The 19,329-nt window shown below is 50.4% G+C and overlaps 1 protein-coding gene across 16 annotated transcripts in view; it reads right to left on the reverse strand.

Annotated features, from left to right (window-relative positions):
* MCF2L (MCF.2 cell line derived transforming sequence like) overlaps nucleotides 1-19,329 on the reverse strand; it is a 198,872-nt gene that overhangs the window by 59,589 nt on the left and 119,954 nt on the right. For all 16 annotated transcript variants that reach the window (XM_066237338.1, XM_066237337.1, XM_066237335.1 and 13 more), the window contains 2 exons: nucleotides 18,034-18,117; nucleotides 6,132-6,246 (listed from right to left, as the gene is read on the reverse strand). In XM_066237338.1, coding sequence (XP_066093435.1) covers nucleotides 6,132-6,246; nucleotides 18,034-18,117 — 199 coding nt within the window. The remainder of the gene's footprint in view (nucleotides 1-6,131; nucleotides 6,247-18,033; nucleotides 18,118-19,329) is intronic.

The following is a 19,329-nucleotide window of genomic DNA, read 5'->3' on the forward strand; positions in this document are numbered from 1 at the left end:
TTTGTCATTTGCACTAATAACAGAAGAAGAGCTAAAATCAGCACATAATATAGATATATTTTTAAAAGGATAAAACTAATGCGTGGTTAACAACTGTAAGAGTTAGTGTCTCTTAAAGCAGTCTTCACTGGAGATTTGTCCATTTAATTTTCACGGACATTTAGAAGTGCACACCTGGTTCTAAATTCCCTTCTTTCTACTTAGAGGCTGTGTTGGCTCAGCAGCAGTTCAGGATAAACCCCACGCCAATGACTTGCTTGTGTGAGTTTTTCCTCCTTCCCGAAAGAAGTGCCGCCCAGCTCCTGACTAGAATTGGTTTAGGATGGACACTGGAAATGACGTACTGCAATGCTGGCTGTGTCCATCAGGTGGCAGCGCACCCTTCCTCCTGTAAACGAGGGAGGACAGGGTGGGAAGGGGGCGACTCTCTCCAAATTCCCACAGGAGAACGAAGGGATTGCCTCGCACCTGGACTGAACGGGCAGCACCCAGGGACCACTTTAGGTGCTTCTGGACGTGTCTCTCAGTTGTCACTATCTTCCCTGGCACCGAGCTGGCCCCTCATCCTGAAGACAAGGATTCAGGGGACCCTCGCTTTACCTATAGACACAGGTGTTTCTCCCTACATTTTCTAATTCTCGAGAAATGCAACTGCTATGTGGACTAGTGAAAGACTGCACTTTTGTTTTCTTTAGCACTTCGCCACAAATCATCCCCTCTTTCAGAGACGATCTCCTCCATCGCACCCCCTGGAGGTACCCTGACTGCACTTCGCCACAAACCATCCCCTCTTTCAGAGACGATCTCCTCCATCGCACCCCCCGGAGGTACCCTGACTGCACTTCGCCACAAACCATCCCCTCTTTCAGAGACGATCTCCTCCATCGCACCCCCCCAGAGGCACCGTGACTGACACAGCACCCTGAGGCTGAGGGGCTCCGAGCTGTACACAGGGGTGTGGGTGCCTGCCTGACCTTCATGACTCCTGTAAAGCCTGCTACACACATAACACCTAACTCCCCCTCTCTGTGGGTCCCCCATGTTAGGGCACTGCAGCTGTCCTTCAAAAGGATGGATGTGTTGGCTTTTACTGTTTAGGAGTTTGATTTCTGGGTGAAAAGGGAGCGTTGGGTCTGACAGACTCAGACGCACTACTCCAGTATGCAGGCTTCTTATCACCCTCAACAGGAAGAAGAGAAATGTGAATAAAACGCACACCAATTTTTCCTGGAAACAGAGCTCATGGGCCTAGGCTTCAAACATTCAAACTGGCTTCTTGGCCATTTTTATTATAGCACCAAGTCCTATAATGTAAAGGTAATGTGCACTAATTCCTTAGCTTTCAAAGGAAAACTTGTGTTCTCACCCTCTGATCTTATGTACATATTGTGCATGTATTCTTGGAGATCAGGGTTTTGAAAAGACTCCCTTCTTGGCCCTGGCCAGTTGGCTCAGTGGTAGAGTGTCGGCCTGGTGTGTGGAAGTCCCGGGTTTGATTCCTGGCTAGGGCACACAGGAGAAGTGCCCATCTGCTTCTCCACCCTTCCCCCTCTCCTTCCTCTCTATCTCTCTCTTCTCTTCCTGCAGCCAAGGCTACATTGGAGCAAAGTTGGCCCGGGTGCTGAGGATGGCTCTACCTCAGGCACTAGAATGGCTCCAGTTGCAATGGAGCAAAACCCCAGATGGGCAGGGTATCGCCCCCTAGTGGGCATGCTGGGTGGATCTTGGTCGAGCACATACTAGAGTCTGTCTCTCTGCTTCCCAGCTTCTCACTTCAGAAAAATACAAAAAAAAAAAAAAAAAAAAAGAAAAGAAAAGACTTTCTTCTTTGGGGGCTATAAACTCTTAAAAATAAAAGAAGAAACAAAAGCTAATTATTCTAAGTGAAGGAGAGATCAAGGTGCTGGGTGAGAAGTCACAGGGGACATTCTATGTCACAGAAGACAGCCGGGGGCCTATGTGAATTTACCCTATTCACCTGCAAGTAGAGTTTATTTTCCCAGCAAATATTTTCCCAGGAGCTGTGTTTCCACTCCCCAGGACCTGCGTTCTAGGGCAGACAGAGACCAAAACCAAGCTGTAGAGTAATCACCACCATTTCTGATGAGCCCCTTGAAGGCAATGATCCCGACAGGTGAGAGGTGTGGGGTGAACAGACAATGGGCGTGATGGAGGACCTCCTCTGATGAGCCCCTTGAAGGCAATGATCCCGACAGGTGAGAGGTGTGGGGTGAACAGACAATGGGCGTGATGGAGGACCTCCTCTGATGAGCCCCTTGAAGGCAATGATCCCGACAGGTGAGAGGTGTGGGGTGAACAGACAATGGGCGTGATGGAGGACCTCCTCTGATGAGCCCCTTGAAGGCAATGATCCCGACAGGTGAGAGGTGTGGGGTGAACAGACAATGGGCGTGATGGAGGACCTCCTCTGATGAGCCCCTTGAAGGCAATGATCCCGACAGGTGAGAGGTGTGGGGTGAACAGACAATGGGCGTGATGGAGGACCTCCCTGATGAGCCCCTTGAAGGCAATGATCCCGACAGGTGAGAGGTGTGGGGTGAACAGATGATGGGCGTAATGGAGGACCTCCTCTGATGAGCCCCTTGAAGGCAATGATCCCGACAGGTGAGAGGTGTGGGGTGAACAGACAATGGGCGTGATGGAGGACCTCCTCTGATGAGCCCCTTGAAGGCAATGATCCCGACAGGTGAGGGGTGTGGGGTGAACAGACAATGGGCGTGATGGAGGACCTCCCTGATGAGCCCCTTGAAGGCAATGATCCCGACAGGTGAGAGGTGTGGGGTGAAACAGACAATGGGCGTGATGGAGGACCTCCCTGATGAGCCCCTTGAAGGCAATGATCCCGACAGGTGAGAGGTGTGGAGTGAACAGACAATGGGCGTGATGGAGGACCTCCCTGATGAGCCCCTTGAAGGCAATGATCCCGACAGGTGAGAGGTGTGGGGTGAACAGACAATGGGCGTGATGGAGGACCTCCTCTGATGAGCCCCTTGAAGGCAATAATCCTGACAGGTGAGAGGTGTGGGGTGAACAGACAATGGGCGTGATGGAGGACCTCCCTGGCGAGGTGCCTTAGAGTATGAGAAGGAGCATCTTTTGAGACCCAGCAGAGAGAAAGCAAGTGCAAAGGCCCTGAGGCCAGAAGGGCTGAGGACCAGCAAGACCAGCAAGACCAGCAAGGGTAGTGACTCTTGGGGGGAGAAGATGGGACCAGCCTGGCATGTCCTAAGAGGATGTCAGAAATCTGGCTGCCCCCTTCCAGCGTCCTGCCTGCCTGTGACCTGAGGAAGAGGAGGTACACCTCTATAGAAGGCTCAGAATGTTGGGTGTTGACATTTCCAGATATAAAATAACGCTTTGACCTTTTAAAAGCTTAGAGTGATCAGAAAACTCGAGTTTCCATCCACAGTCAAGGAAGGATTCACTCCACCGAGCCCATCTTGGTGGGCAGTGGGAGACCACATAGAGCACCCCTGTGGACCCTCTACCTGCTGTTGAGCCAGGTGCTGAGCGATTACTGCAGCAAAGCCACCCTCAGTGGCACTGAGTCCTGGGCCAGCCACTGCCTCAGCCAGGGTTTGGGAACTGTGCTCATAACTACAGAGATGGCTTGTGGTGGATTTTCATCTATAGAACTTTTAGATTCTTAACTGGGGGCAGGAGAAGCACAAGACAGAGAGAAAATGAGCTAGCTGGGCAATGAGAAGGCCCTGGAAGTTTCTCCATCCAGTCTATCAACAAAGGTCTTGACGGGCATGCACGTGCTGAGCTCTCTCAGCCTCTGAATTCCACAGGTTCTATCCAGTTACAGTTCAGCCAAAGTTAAGCGGGTAATTGAACAACTCCATAAGGTTTTCTAAAATGGAAATGAGCAGAAGGAGGTTCAATAAAGGGGAGGCGCTGCCTCAGCTTTATAGCTCAAAGGTAGAAGGTCCAAGAATAGCTCTGACATCTGAGAAGTGACTTCATATACTTAGCATTCAGTGTTCATTAGATTGTACTGAGCTCCTGCTGCCGCTTGGGCTTTAGGGAGAGGCCTGGGGCTTAGGGGCCGTCAGGGGAGGGAGGGATGAGGGCCGCGGCCTCTCTTGGACGCAGAACTACTCTTCACCCCTGGGACACGGTCCCTGTTGGGGACGTTCCAGGAGCTGGTGCAGAAGCCCACCACCCGGAAGACCAGCCAGACTGCCAACCACAGCATCCCCGTTTTCTTTTTAAAGTATTTGAACTTGTTCTTCCCTAAAACTACAGCTGAGTTCATCATTTTACATCAGGAGTCTCCAAACTTTTTAAACAGGGGGCCAGTTCACTGTCCCTCAGACCGTTGGAGGGCCAGACTATAAAAAAAACTATGAACAAATCCCTATGCACACTGCACATATCTTATTTTAAAGTAAAAAAACAAAACAGAAACAAATACAATATTTAAAATAAAGAACAAGTAAATTTAAATCAACAAACTGGCCAGTATTTCAATGAGAACTATGGGTCTGCTTTTGGCTAATGAAATGGTCAATGTCCGGTTCCATATTTGTCACTGCTAGCCTTAACAAGTGATATGACGTGCTTCCGGAGCCGTGACACATGCGTCACGGGAAGTAGTGCTGTATGTGAGCAACGCCACGCTTTACTGCGTTTTCACTGACCACCAATGAAAGAGGTGCCCCTTCTGGAAGTGCGAATAGGCCGGATAAATCGCCTCAGGGGGCCGCATGAGGCCCATGGGACATAGTTTGGGAACCCCTGTTTTACATTCAAATTGCTGTCCCCTTCTTCTTGCTGGTTTGTCCCAGCATGTCCCACTGCCAGGGGGTCACACAGCATTTAAGCACCCTACTGCTGGGTACAGAGTGCTGGAGCATTGTCCTGGGTCCCCACCCCAAGAACACCCCTCTACATCACACCACACAGGGAGTCTGAATCTTCTGGGCACTTTCTAGATGTGTGATCTTACTTTAGTGACATCATCCCCTGAGGTCCAGGGGCCTCGTCTATAGAGTAGGAATGACAACTGTCCATCTGTCTCTGTAGTTTTGGGGTCAAGGGAGAAAACAGAAGGAGACACTTTGTAGAATGGTGGTTCCCACCTTGATGCACGTTCCTCAGCCCCTTGAAGGGGAACGGCTGGCCAGGGGGGGCCCTTTAGGAAGGCTGCTTAGCTCCCAGGGTGCCAGCCATCCCTCCTGCCACCTGGCGCCTGGCATGCTGAGGTGGGTACTCATGAAGCAAGAACAACAGAGCCGGTGATTGCAGACCCCACACCGCTGAGCCAGGGAGCGCGTTGCCCACGATTTTCCCATCAAGGGACACTCAACATCCACGTCTGTCCAGAGCCACCCCAAGTTGTAGGCAGCCTCCTTTCCTCCACCACCAGCCAGCTTGCTAGAATAATCTCTGCATCCCTCAGCTCCCCAGCCCTGACTGGTGGTGGTCAGTCGTTACTGATTGGTGGTGTTTGTCACGTATCAGTTGATCAAACTTGCTGTTTTCGTCTGTTTTCTAGATTAGACTGCTTCATGGAGCTCCAAGTTACCCAGAAAGCTGAAACTGGTCCCTACAGATGGCGAGGACGGAAGGAGAGCATTCCCCAGGCCTGCGGCGCCGAGCCTCCTTCCTCTCAGCGTAAGCAGAGCCGGTGAGAAGTCTCCCTACACTTACGTCTCCTGCTTATGGTCGCTAAGCAACAGGAGAAGAAAACACCATGTGCAGGGTGTCCCTGTCCTCATGCAGCATGATGTCCACTGCATCCTAAACAGAAGCAGAAGCTCCTGTGTCAGAGGGGGCGGTGACTTCACCACTGAGGGCCAGGCCCGGCCCCGGGGGGTCCCACGGCCACCCCTGCAGTGTGGCCTCCCTCTCGGGGGAAGACCCTTCCCCAGCATTGTCTTGCTCATTTAACGCAGGACTGGACACTGACTCTGAGAGAGGACATGTCCCCAGGCTCAGCCGGACACCTCCCACACGTGAGGGGGAGGATGTCACCTCTGGAGCTGGAGCAGCTGGGTTCTGACCAGCACCTTTCATGGCTCCGCCACCTGACCCCCCTCAGCCACTGTCTCCTTATCTGCCAAAGGCCCTTTGCAAAGCCAAGGGGATCCAGTGACACATACCTGGGGATGCTGGTGAGATAGGTCATGACATTCTGGAACTCCTTGTCCGGCACGTCGCTGAAGGACGGATAGTCCGGGAAGGTGATGACGGGGCTGCCGTCCTGACCCCGCCCGCCTGGGGAGAGAGCAGAGGCGGCACTTAGCTTGGCGGGCACCGGTGGACGTCACCGGCAGAACGCAGCTGATTTTTCATGGGCACTGAATATTTCACTTAAAATTGAGATTGGGTTCTTTTTTTCCCTAGAATTTTATTTTATTTATTTATTTATTTATTTATTTATTTTATTTTATTTTTTTTTGTATTTTTCTGAAGCTGGAAATGGGGAGAGACAGTCAGACAGACTCCCACATGCGCCCGACCGGGATCCACCCGGCACGCCCACCAGGGGCGACGTTCTACCCACCAGGGGGCGATGCTCTGCCCCTCCGGGGCGTCGCTCTGCCGCCACCAGAGCCACTCTAGAGCCTGGGGCAGAGGCCAAGGAGCCATCCCCAGCGCCCGGGCCATCTTTGCTCCAATGGAGCCTCGGCTGCAGGAGGGGAAGAGAGAGACAGAGAGGAAGAGGGGGGGGTGGAGAAGCAGATGGGCGCTTCTCCTGTGTGCCCTGGCCAGGAATTGAACCCGGGTCCCCCGCACGCCAGGCCGACGCTCTACCGCTGAGCCAACCGGCCAGGGCCTATTTATTTTTTAAAGATTATTTATTATTTATTCAATTTTAGAGAGCAAGAGAGAAGGGAGGAGTAGCAGGAAGCATTCATTTCCATCTGTGCCTTGACCAGGCAAGCCCAGGATTCAAACCAGCGACCTCAGTGTTCCAAGTCAATGCTTTATCCACTGTGCCACCACAGGTCAGACAAGAGAGCATGTTCTTCAATGTCACATTTTTATTATCAAATAAATGCATGCACGTTGAATGAAATATTTGGAATGTACAAAAAAGTGAAATGAATGAAACAGTCATTTGTCCTAGGATTTTGACTCTATGGGGCAGCCACCAATGCATTGGGCACATTTCTTTCCAAACCTTTTCAGCACAATTTTCTACATAATCAAGACTGTGTTGAATATAAAGCTGGTGTCCTGCTTCTTTCCAAACACTGTGAACTACAGTTTTCTGTGCTGTACAGATGATGTGACCATTATTTAAAATACTGCATAACATTCCATTCAGGCTGTGTCCTAATGACTCCCCTGACGCCCTGGGTGTGGGCATTTGGTCGTTTCTCTGCTATTCCACTTGTTAGACAATTCTACTCTCCAGGAAGTCACCCCTTTAGCATTTTAAGGTGAATGGAGGGTACAGGTAGAACCAGAGGGGACTTTTCTGAGGGCAGAGACACCTCTGATGTTTCACGGGGAAAGCATAGACGGCACACAAGGAATCAGAAACGACAGGTGTGTGCCTTTGGGATCCGGGAAGGTGAGCACAGCTCTAATCCAATGGGCCAGTTGGGAAGGGATGACCTGAGAGAGGAAGGCTGTCAGTTTTGTCTAGGACAAATTTGGTTTGAACTGTCCCACAAACAACTGGGAGAAGCAACATAGAGGGCAGGTGAGAGGAGACAGGACTCGCATAGGTCCTGGCTCCGGTCTGCCTGCAAGCCTGTCTTGGGCTGGAAACAGATGCCACTCTCTGCCCCTGCTCCCTCCGGGGATGGGGTCCATTTCTCTTCCACTGAACCTGAGTCAGCCCGGAGACCCTTTCTGGCCCATCAGGTGTGGCAGAAGTGATGGGCATTGCTCCCAAGGCTGGGCCACAAGACACTGCAGGGTCCACCCACCCCACTCGAAGCTCCCTTCTGGAAACCAGCTATCACGTAAGCATCCAACAGCCAGCCCCTCATCTACCACGCGGCAAGGAAGCGCAGGCACTTCCAGGGAGGCAAGGGCAGCCCACCTGAAAGGGACCAAGGTACTGCATGTGAGTGAAGCCCCCAGTGGTCCAGCCAGCTCCCCAAGTGGAGGCAACCAGAGATCTTATCCTGGATTCCTGATGGATGGGGGTGGGATGGAGAGAAGAACTCCCCCTGGGTTTTGCTTGAGAGTTTCCGTGAGATTTGATGAAAACCCTGGATAGTCTAGGTGTGTGTTGTAGACATTGAAGCTCAAGGTGTTTGTTCGTGTTCTAACAAATTCCAGCCCTGTAAACCAACAGCCCACAGCTGTACGGCTCAGAGTTGTGGCTTGCGTCTGCAGGTTCTCACAGGCTGAAATCCAGGTGATAGCCGGGCTTGTGGTCTCACCCGAGGCCGGGCTCATTCAGGTGCTCCAGGCTCACTCAGGTGTTCCAGTGTTGTGGACCGTTAATGGCAAAAAGCCATTATAGATTCGAGGCTTGGCAGGGGGCTAAGTTCTACCCCCTCCATCTCCATATTTGGCTTTGATGCTGAGTGTTTGCACCCACTCCCCTTCCTTCCTTGGGTTGCAGGAAGCAATATACATACCCTTCCTCTGACTCTGTTTGTTTCAGATGTTTGTAAATTTCACTAATGTATCCTGTTTTTGCCTTGGGAGAGTTCCTGTCTTAGCCTTTGATGTGCAACTTTGTATCAGGGTCCTTGATTTGCATAGGTCCATATAATAAAGCGAACTGGGGCTGTGAGGCACTCAGATGCTGCCAGGCAGTTTGAGGAGTCCTCCCGGTCCCATCGGTTTTGTTCTCACAAAGTGTGTTTCCTTAATTCCGCACCGTTATTTGGAAGCTGCGCTGGTCCGCGGCAAGTGGCACCCGAACAGACGACTTGAGTACGAGGAAACTAAAACTGAAGGAAGGTGACGGAACTCCCCAAAGTGAAGTGCGCACAGTGAGTAAAGAAAGTTTTTGGGGAAAGTGTAGTTGGGAGTAAAAGAATATGGGACAGATAGGGTCAAAAGTAAGGGACCTTTATGTAGGAATGTTTCTGTATGAAGACAAATCATTGTCTGAAGAGTATCAGGGTAAGCCGGAAACAGAGGGATGTGAATATGAGGATAACTTGGAGTCTGAGGATGACAAGGGGGATGAAAAATCCGTGGCTATGGCTGACTTAGCCGCGGGGCCTCCGCTACCCTCAGCTCCTTCCTACATTCAACCCTCTGCTCCTCCGTTCCCTTATCGGGCTGATTCCATAGTCTATAGCTCAAAATCTGGGAAATCTCCTCTCCAACAATCTATAGACCAGGCTCGAAATATAGGGGAAACAATAGATGGCTTTGCCTGTTTTCCTATTGTGGAAAGACAGGATGATACAGGGAGACTAGTGCGAGAACATGAACCTGTACCTTTTAAAACTCTGAAAGAGCTTAAACTTGCTTGTGCTCAGTATGGGCCTACTGCTCCTTTTACACTTGGTTTATTAGATACCATTAGTGCAAAGGCTCTTCCCCCAAATGACTGGAAGGCGATTGCTCGTGCTTGTCTCTCTGGGGGTGATTATTTGTTGTGGAAGTCAAACTTTCATGAAAAGGCTATAGAGCTGGATGAGAAAAATCAGCAAGAGGAGGTTGCTGTTACTGTAGATATGTTAACTGGAGAAGGACAGTATGCCCATACGGCAACTCAATTAGAGTATCGACCAGCTATTTATGATATAATTAATCAGCTAGCCACACAGGCATGGAAATGCCTGCCTATTCCAGGGACCAAACCAGAAGAATTTGGTAAAATTAGGCAGGGTGCAGACGAGCGATTTCAAGACTTTGTCTCATGGCTAATTCAAGCAGTTGAAAGAATAGTAGGGGATAAAAATGTGGGAAAGGTTTTAATAAAACAGCTAGCCTATGAAAATGCTAATTCTGCTTGTCAGGCTGCACTTCGGCCTCACCGCAAGAAGGGAGATATAGAGGATTATATTAGAATATGCACCGATGTTGGGCCTTCATACATGCAAGGTCTTGCCTTTACCACAGGTAATAAGGCAAGATTTCCAGGACAAAACTTTGATAAAGGACAGAACAAGCGAAGGAAGGAAGGTCAGGGAAGTACTTTTGCCCGTGGAAACTGTTTTCAATGTGGGGGTTCGGGGCATTTTGCTAAAAACTGCCCTGCTTTCCCTGGATATTGGTCTCGGCCTCTCCCTCAAGGACAACCAGCCCTTAAGGCTCCGGACCTCTGCCCACTTTGTAGACATGGGAAACATTGGAAAAATAAGGGGAGGCCTAAATGTACTACCGCAGGGCAGGGAAACGGACAATGGGGCCCTCCCCGGCCCCATCAAACAATAGGGGCAATGTCAGTGTTTCCTCAGCAAATTCAGATTCCAGCAGGCCAAACATTGCCCAACTATCCCAGGCAACAACAGGCAGTACAGGACTGGACCTCAGTCCCACCTCCCAATTCGTATTGACTCCAGAGATGGGACCTCAAGCCATACCCACTGGAATTTTTGGGCCACTTCCCAGTAACACAGTAGGAATCTTGTTAGGCAAAAGTAGTTTAACTATGAGGGAATTCTTTGTTCTTCCTGGAGTGATAGACTCTGATTATACAGGGGAAATTAAAGTAATGGCTCACACTTTGAGGAATATAGTCACTATCTCCCCTGATATGAAAATTGCTCAATTAATCCTTTTACCTCTTTTAAGACAAGGCCAAACCCTGCTAAAGGGACCCCGAGAGAATCAAAGATTTGGCTCCACTGATACTGCCTATTGGATTCAAAAAATAGGTCAGGAACGCCCTGAAATGGAACTAACAATACAAGGGCGTAAATTTAAAGGGCTTTTAGATACTGGGGCTGATGTATCTGTTATTGCAAAGCTACATTGGCCTCCTTCCTGGCCCACTCATGCAGCAGCCACAGAATTACAAGGTATAGGGCAGAGTAAATCCCCTCAACAAAGTTCTAGTTTTTTACAATGGGAAGATAAAGAAGGTCATTCTGGACTTTTTCAGCCTTATGTGCTCCCTGGATTGCCAGTTAATTTGTGGGGTAGAGATGTTTTGAAAAATATGGGGGCATTGCTTGTCAGTCCTAATAGTTTAGTTAGCACTCAAATGCTTGATCAGGGATTTTTGCCCACTAAGGGTCTAGGGAAAGAACAGCGAGGAATTCTCACCCCCATAGAAGTGGCACCCAATACCAAAAGGCATGGATTAGGATATCAAAATTTTGCATAGGGGCCTTGGTAGCTCCTGCTACCCCAATAATGCACTGTGCAGACCCAATTACTTGGAAATCAGATAATCCTATATGGGTAGACCAATGGCCCCTTTCTCAGGAGAAACTTAGGGCAGCTGCTCAATTGGTACAGGAACAGCTACAGCTTGGGCACATTGAACCATCTAATAGTCCATGGAATATGCCTATATTTGTCATTAAAAAGAAATCAGGAAACTGGAGGCTATTACAAGATTTGAGAGCAATAAATAAGACTATGGAAATTATGGGTCCTCTCCAGCTAGGACTTCCTTCTCCTACTGCCATTCCATGGAACTATCACCTTATAGTTGTTGATTTGAAGGATTGCTTTTTTACTATTCCTTTAAGCCCTCATGATTGCAAGCATTTTGCATTCAGTGTTCCTTCACTTAATTTTCAGGCTCCCATGGAGCGATACCAGTGGAGAGTTTTGCCTCAAGGTATGGCTAATAGTCCTACCTTGTGCCAAAAATATGTTGCTCAAGCCATCTCTCCAGTACGAAGGCAACACCCTAAGGCATACATAATTCATTATATGGATGATATTCTTATTGCTCATCCAGATAAAGACACTGTGTTGACCATTTTGCAACAACTAGAATATTCTCTGAAAAAATCAGGACTTTATATAGCTCCTGAAAAGGTAAAGCAATCTTTACCTTTTTCTTATTTAGGACAAATTATTGAGGGACAACAAATTCGCCCACAGAAAATAGAAATCAGGACAGATCATTTGCAAACTTTAAACGATTTCCAGAAACTGTTAGGAGACATTAATTGGCTTAGACCTTTCTTGAAATTAACTACTGGAGAACTGAAGCCACTTTTTGATATTCTTAGAGGCTCAGCTGAACCAGCTTCTCCTCGGCTACTTACACCTGCGGGACAACAAGCTTTAAAGCTTGTAGAAAAGGCCTTGCAGCAAGCACAACTAAAACGCATAAATCCTGAGGAATCAATTGCCCTACTAATATGTCCCTCAAGTTACACTCCAACAGGACTATTGTGGCAAGCTTCAGGTCCTATTGAATGGATTCATTTAGCTGTTACTCCAAAGAAAGTTTTATCTCCATATTTTGATCTTGTTGCCTCCTTGATTATCAAGGGGCATAGGCGACTCTTGCAGCTTATAGGTTTTGAGCCACAGACTATTGTTGTTCCTTTTTCAAAGGATCAACAACAATGGCTCTGGGAAACTTCCACAAAATGGCAAATCGCTTTTGCAAATTTTACAGGCCAAATTGATTCTCACTACCCAGCTGATAAAATAGTTCAATTTTCATTAATTACTACCTTTATATTTCCTAAGACAATTGTTAATGAGCCCATTCCTGAAGCACCTACAATCTTTACTGACGGATCCAGCTCAGGAATAGCAGGCTTAATAATCAATGGACAGCTTTATACTGAAACAGTCACCTTAAAATCAGCCCAAAGAGTAGAATTACATGCCATTATCATGGCTTTTCAGCATTTGCCATACTCCTCCTTTAATTTATATACAGACAGCAGATATTTACTTATGGTTGTTTCCACTATAGAGACTGCTGTCTTAGGGACAACTGCTGATGAGGAACTATTTCAGCAGTTCCTCCTTCTTCAAAGACTTGTATGTCAACATACAGCTCCGTGTTTTATAGGACATATTCGAGCTCACTCCATGCTCCCTGGAGCTTTAGCGCAAGGGAATGCCCTTGTTGATCAAGCTACCCAAAAGAAAATTATTGGAGCAACCATGACAGATCAAGCAATTCAGTCTCATACTATCCATCACCAGAACGCTGCAGCCCTGCGTAAACAGTTTCAACTTTCTCGGGAAGCAGCACGGCAGATTGTTAAATCTTGTCCAAGGTGCCCTATATTACAATCTGTCCCTTCGTTTGGAATTAACCCTCGAGGACTCCTACTGGGACAACTTTGGCAAATGGATGTTACTCATATACCTTCATTTGGCAAACAATCCTTTGTCCACGTTACAGTAGATACTTATTCTGGATTTATAGTAGCCTCTGCCAGAACAGGAGAGGCTGCTAAACATGTTATAGCTCATTGCTTGTATGCATTTTCTATTATTGGACTTCCTAAACTGATTAAAACTGACAACGCTCCTGCATATGTAGGAAAAGCATTTACTACATTTTGTCAGACCTTTGGACTTGACCTAAGGACGGGAATTCCTTACAATCCCCAGGGTCAAGGCATTGTAGAGCGTGCACATCAAACACTTAAAAACCAATTGGAAAAAATTTAAAAAGGGGAATTATACCCTCAAACTCCTGCAAATCTTCTTTGTCATGCTCTTTTCACTTTAAATATTTTGAATACTGATGTACAGGGTCATTCAGCAGCAGAGAGACTCTGGAACCCTGCAAGGAAAGCCTTCCCTGAAGTGCGATGGAGGGACCCACTCACAGGAATCTGGCAAGGGCCAGACCCTGTTCTCTTATGGGGCCGAGGATATGTGTGTGTTTTTCCTAGGTCTGCTGAAGCTCCTCGGTGGATCCCTGAACGACTGGTGAGACACCATGATTCTAGATGAGAGACTCACTTTACAAGAGCAATTACATAAGACTTATTTTACTATACTCTCTTCCCTTTCTCAATTATTATCTAATTTTTAAAATATTTTAGATCATTTTATTTTCCTGATCCATTGCTTGAAAAGAGGGCAAAAGGGGGGCCTGATTTGGGTATTGCTGAATAGAAATCTCATACGGCCGTCTTGAGATTTTTCGAGAGAGATCTCTGTTTAGTATATATCCTTATTACTTAAAGATTACTTATAAGCTTAAAGAGTTTGCTTAAAGGCTTTGATCACTGTGATGTATTGGTATACTTGTTTTGGGTATCTGTTAGCATTGGCTATACTAATTTTGTGTTTGTTTTGTATTTTTTCCATCTGCCTCCAAATTAGAAAATCAGATGAGTGCAAATCTCAGCACAAATTAAAAAGAAAAGGGGGATATGTTGTGGACTGTTAACGGCAAAAAGCCATTATAGATTCGAGGCTTGGCAGGGGGCTAAGTTCTACCCCCTCCATCTCCATATTTGGCTTTGATGCTGAGTGTTTGCACCCACTCCCCTTCCTTCCTTGGGTTGCAGGAAGCAATATACATACCCTTCCTCTGACTCTGTTTGTTTCAGATGTTTGTAAATTTCACTAATGTATCCTGTTTTTGCCTTGGGAGAGTTCCTGTCTTAGCCTTTGATGTGCAACTTTGTATCAGGGTCCTTGATTTGCATAGGTCCATATAATAAAGCGAACTGGGGCTGTGAGGCACTCAGATGCTGCCAGGCAGTTTGAGGAGTCCTCCCGGTCCCATCGGTTTTGTTCTGACAAAGTGTGTTTCCTTAATTCTGCACCGTTATTTGGAAGCTGCGCTGGTCCGCGGCATTCCAGGCTCACTCAGGTGCTCCAGGCTCACTCAGGTGCTCCAGGCTCATTCAGGTGTTCCAGGCTCACTCAGGTGTTCCAGGCTCACTCAGGTGCTCCAGGCTCATTCAGGTGCTCCGGGCTCACTCAGGTGTTCCGGGCTCATTCAGGTGTTCCGGGCTCACTCAGGTGTTCCAGGCTCACTCGGGTGCTCCAGGCTCACTCGGGTGCTCCAGGCTCACTCAGGTGCTCCAGGCTCACTCAGGTGTTCCAGGCTCACTCGGGTGCTCCAGGCTCACTCAGATGTTCCAGGTGCTCCAGTCTCACTCGGGTGCTCCAGGCTCACTCAGGTGTTCCAGGCTCACTCAGGTGCTCCAGGCTCACTCAGATGTTCCAGGTGTTCCAGGCTCACTCAGGTGCTCCAGGCTCACTCAGATGTTCCAGGTGCTCCAGGCTCACTCAGATATTCCAGGTGCTCCAGGCTCACTCAGATGTTCCAGGTGCTCCAGTCTCACTCGGGTGTTCCAGGCTCACTCAGGTGCTCCAGGCTCACTCAGGTGTTCCATGCTCACTCAGGTGCTCCAGGCTCACTCAGGTGTTCCGGGCTCATTCAGGTGCTCCAGGCTCACTCAGGTGCTCCAGGCTCACTCGGGTGTTCCAGGCTCACTTGGGTGTTCCAGGCTCACTCAGGTGTTCTGGGCTCACTCAGGTGCTCCGGGCTCACTCAGGTGTTCCGGGCTCACTCGGGTGCTCCAGGGTCACTCGGGTGCTCCAGGCTCACTCAGGTGCTCCAGGCTCACTCAGATGTTCCAGGTGTTCCAGGCTCACTCAGGTGCTCCAGGCTCACTCAGATGTTCCAGGTGTTCCAGGCTCACTTGGGTGCTCCAGGCTCACTCGGGTGCTCCAGGCTCACTCAGATGTTCCAGGTGTTCCAGGCTCACTCAGGTGCCCCAGGCTCACTCAGATGTTCCAGGTGTTCCAGGCTCACTCAGGTGCTCCAGGCTCACTCAGATGTTCCAGGTGTTCCAGGCTCACTCGGGTGCTCCAGGCTCACTCAGGTGCTCCAGGCTCATTCAGATGTTCCAGGTGCTCCAGTCTCACTCAGGTGCTCCAGGCTCACTCAGGTGTTCCAGGCTCACTCAGGTGCTCCAGGCTCACTCAGATGTTCCAGGTGTTCCAGGCTCACTCAGGTGCTCCATGCTCACTCAGATGTTCCAGGTGTTCCAGGCTCACTCGGGTGCTCCAGGCTCACTCAGGTGCTCCAGGCTCATTCAGATGTTCCAGGTGCTCCAGTCTCACTCAGGTGCTCCAGGCTCACTCAGGTGTTCCAGGCTCACTCAGGTGCTCCAGGCTCACTCAGATGTTCCAGGTGTTCCAGGCTCACTCAGGTGCTCCAGGCTCACTCAGGTGCTCCAGGCTCACTCAGGTGCTCCCGGCTCACTCGGGTGCTCCAGGCTCACTCAGGTGCTCCGGGCTCACTCAGGTGTTCCGGGCTCATTCAGGTGTTCCGGGCTCACTCAGGTGCTCCGGGCTCACTCAGATGCTCCAGGCTCACTCAGGTGTTCCCGACTCACTCGGGTGCTCCGGGCTCACTCGGGTGCTCCGGGCTCACTCGGGTGTTCCGGGCTCACTCGGGTGCTCCAGGCTCACTCAGGTGCTCCAGGCTCACTCAGATGTTTGCAGAAGTCAACTCCCTCTGGTGTAGGACTGGGGTCCCCCAGTTCTTGCTGGTGTTGGCTGGGTCACTCTCAGACTCCTGGCCACCTGGCCCCTTTGTCTGCAAGGCTGGTGGCAGGGGATCTCTGTCACGTCAATCCTTCCTACTTGGAATCCCTCTTGCAGGAGGAGCTGGTCCCTTTGAGGGCTCAGCTGATTACGTAGGGCCCACCGAGTTCGATCCTACCATCAGCGTACTCGGGACCCTAATGATGTCTGCAAATCCCTTTCCTGGGCATCTGGACAGCGTCGGAGTGCCAGAGAGAAGGTCGCCTGGGGTCCTGCTTCTCTCCTAACAGTGTGAACTACAGTTCACAATGCCTGGGGCTCTGCCTCCTCCCCGGGTACTGAAGAGTAACCGAACGATGCTGAGGGCAGTGGGATTGCAGCCTGGAGGAAGGTCAAGTGTCACAAGTTTGGGTCACTACTGCATGTGGCTGTGAGCCATCTGGGGTCTTGAAGGCGGAGTGAAGAGGTTGGGGAGACACGAAGGAGCTGGCAAAGAGACTGCAGCTCCTTTCCTAAGTGTCCGCTGCTGTTGGCCACAACTCATCCTACGGTGGGGGGTTATTTCTCCTAAGGATACCCCGCTTTCTCTCCTTCCTCCACGAGGTCAGCGCCCATCATGGTGATTACTCCATAAAAATCAATGAGCCGTCTCATTGCCAACAAATCTCAGAGGTTGCACTTTCCCGCTCATAATCTTCAGTTCTCATGAGGCACACACACCCCAGAGCTACCCCTCGGGTTCACGTGTTGGGGGGCAGGTCGGGTGAAACCATGTGGGGCTGGCCTGAGGGTCAGCTCCTGGCCCTGGGGAGGCCGGGGGGGCTCTTGGGAGCAGGGCTGGTTCCTGGAGTTCATGAAGGAGCCCCCCATCCCCGCTGGCCAAGGGGAAAGGGACAGCTGCAGGAAGGGGCCAGGAGGATGGCAGAGGTTGAGTGCCTCCGTTCTCAGGAGCCCCCAACAGCACGAGAAAGGTGTGCGTGGCTTTTTCTGAATTAGCCCAAGGCAGGTGGACTTGTCCAGAAGGAGTGACCACTGTGCCAAGAATGAGCTGCTGCCAGTGCAATCACCATGCTCTCTGCAGCCTTGATGCCCCAGCTCCATCCAGCGGCTGGCGTCGGGCGCCACGGCCCGCTGGGCTGGACGGCAGCACGTCTCACAGGGCGCAGGAGGACCCTGGGCCTGAGGGGAGGGCGGCACCAAGACAGGGGCCGGGGATACAGAGCACCCCAGGACAGGCAGTGCCAGCCCCTCGCCCTCATCAGCCACACTACAGGGCCTTCTCCCCGAGGATGGAGCCGCAGAAGCCAGAGCTGCTCCGTGAGGGCAGCCTGGATGCTGTGAGAAGGAGGCCGACTGACCACACCACCCTGTGCGTAGTTTACCTGTTACAGGCAAGTTCTGGATTCCAGGAGAGTGCAGCCAACACTGCTTGGGGCTGTGATCCTCCAGCGAGCTTTTCCCATGGCTGCTTGCCAACTAGCACTGAGCCACCCACTTCCCAGGCCTTGCTAGAGCATCTCCTGGGCTCTCAGTTACACCCAAAGCAGGGTGCATTGAGTGGACTGTCCCTGTTCCCACCCTGTGGAATAGGACCATTGAGGCCATGGAGAACCAGAACTGGGCGGGGGGCAACCACCCACCACACAGACATCTGCCTCCACGCACCCCGGCCCCGGCACTCACCAGACAGGTAGGCGAAGCGCTTCTTCAGCTGGTCCTGGATGTCGGCAGCGCAGAGCGGAGTGATGTCCTGGTGCATGATTTCATCTGGGGGGAGAGCAGATGGACACACCTGTCACTCGGTGGAAACACTGCCCCACGCGCTACAAGTCTGGGTCAGCCCCGTGCAGCCTCACACATCAGCAGACGGCTAAGGGGCCGGCGGTCACGTGCTTGGAAAAAAATTTCAGTTTCCAATACGCAGAAACCTTTGTTTCTCAGAGCACAAAAAGCTGTGTGCTGGGTGATTCATCAATATTTAAAATGCGGTATGTGTCAGAGGCGCAGAGAAAGGCAGAGAGAGAGGAGGGAGGAGGGAGGGGGCGGAGAGGGACGTGCAGGCAGAAGGGGAGACACAAAAGAAGGTGGGCTGGGAGAGGCAGGACTGAGCCCTACGACTGGTAGTCAATAAGCAGCACCAAAAACAGACACGCTTTGTTCTGCGAGTCTCCACCCATGTTTTGGAAGTGGTCCAGGCAACTCTTGGGGCCCTTTACCTGTTGCCTATGCAAAGACTTGCTCAGAGAGGAAACCTGGCCTCCAAAGACACACATGCGCGGGGCCTCACCACCTGCCTAACAATGACACTGAGGAGGGTGCTGAGCCAAGTCCCTGAGCCTGGCGCTGACAGGAAAAACGGCTTTGCAGACTGCAGGCTGCAAGTTCTGGATCAGGGGTTTGGGAATAAACTGGCAGCACCTCCAGCCACACCCGGGTGGCATCGACCAGAAGCAAGAAGATTTTGCAAGACTTGAGGGGAAAACCTAGAGAATGACGGAAGGTGTGAGTTCACTGCATCCGGTGTGATGCTGGGGTGTCGGCAGGTGGCCCAAAAAGTCAGCTATGCTCGGGTGTCTTTTGCGTTTCTGAGTCAATACCAGGTGAGCTAGCATGTGATTTATAGCCAGTGTCTATGTCACCGAATCCCAGCTGTATAGCAAAATTTGCAGTCTTGACATTAACACATTTTCTCTAAAGAGACTCACGGCTTATCGTGATCCTTTGTAGACCCGGGTGAAGATGCTGGCTACAAACAGCCTTGAAATATGGGGCACGGAGATCATTTACCCTGAAATTTTCAGTGGAGGAAGCAAAGTGCTATCTGCACAGATCAGCCTTAAATCCTGTTCTTCTGGTCTTGCAAACAAGCAAGTGTAAACAGGTGACACACTTAGGCACAGAGGCGGGTCCCAAAGATCTTGGCTGTGTCATTTGTGGAGCTGCCAACCGCCACAACTGGCCGGCCCTTCGACTGTGCTT

The sequence above is a fragment of the Saccopteryx bilineata genome, chromosome 6, assembly GCF_036850765.1.
Source record: "Saccopteryx bilineata isolate mSacBil1 chromosome 6, mSacBil1_pri_phased_curated, whole genome shotgun sequence".
NCBI classification, from domain to species: Eukaryota; Metazoa; Chordata; class Mammalia; order Chiroptera; family Emballonuridae; genus Saccopteryx; species Saccopteryx bilineata.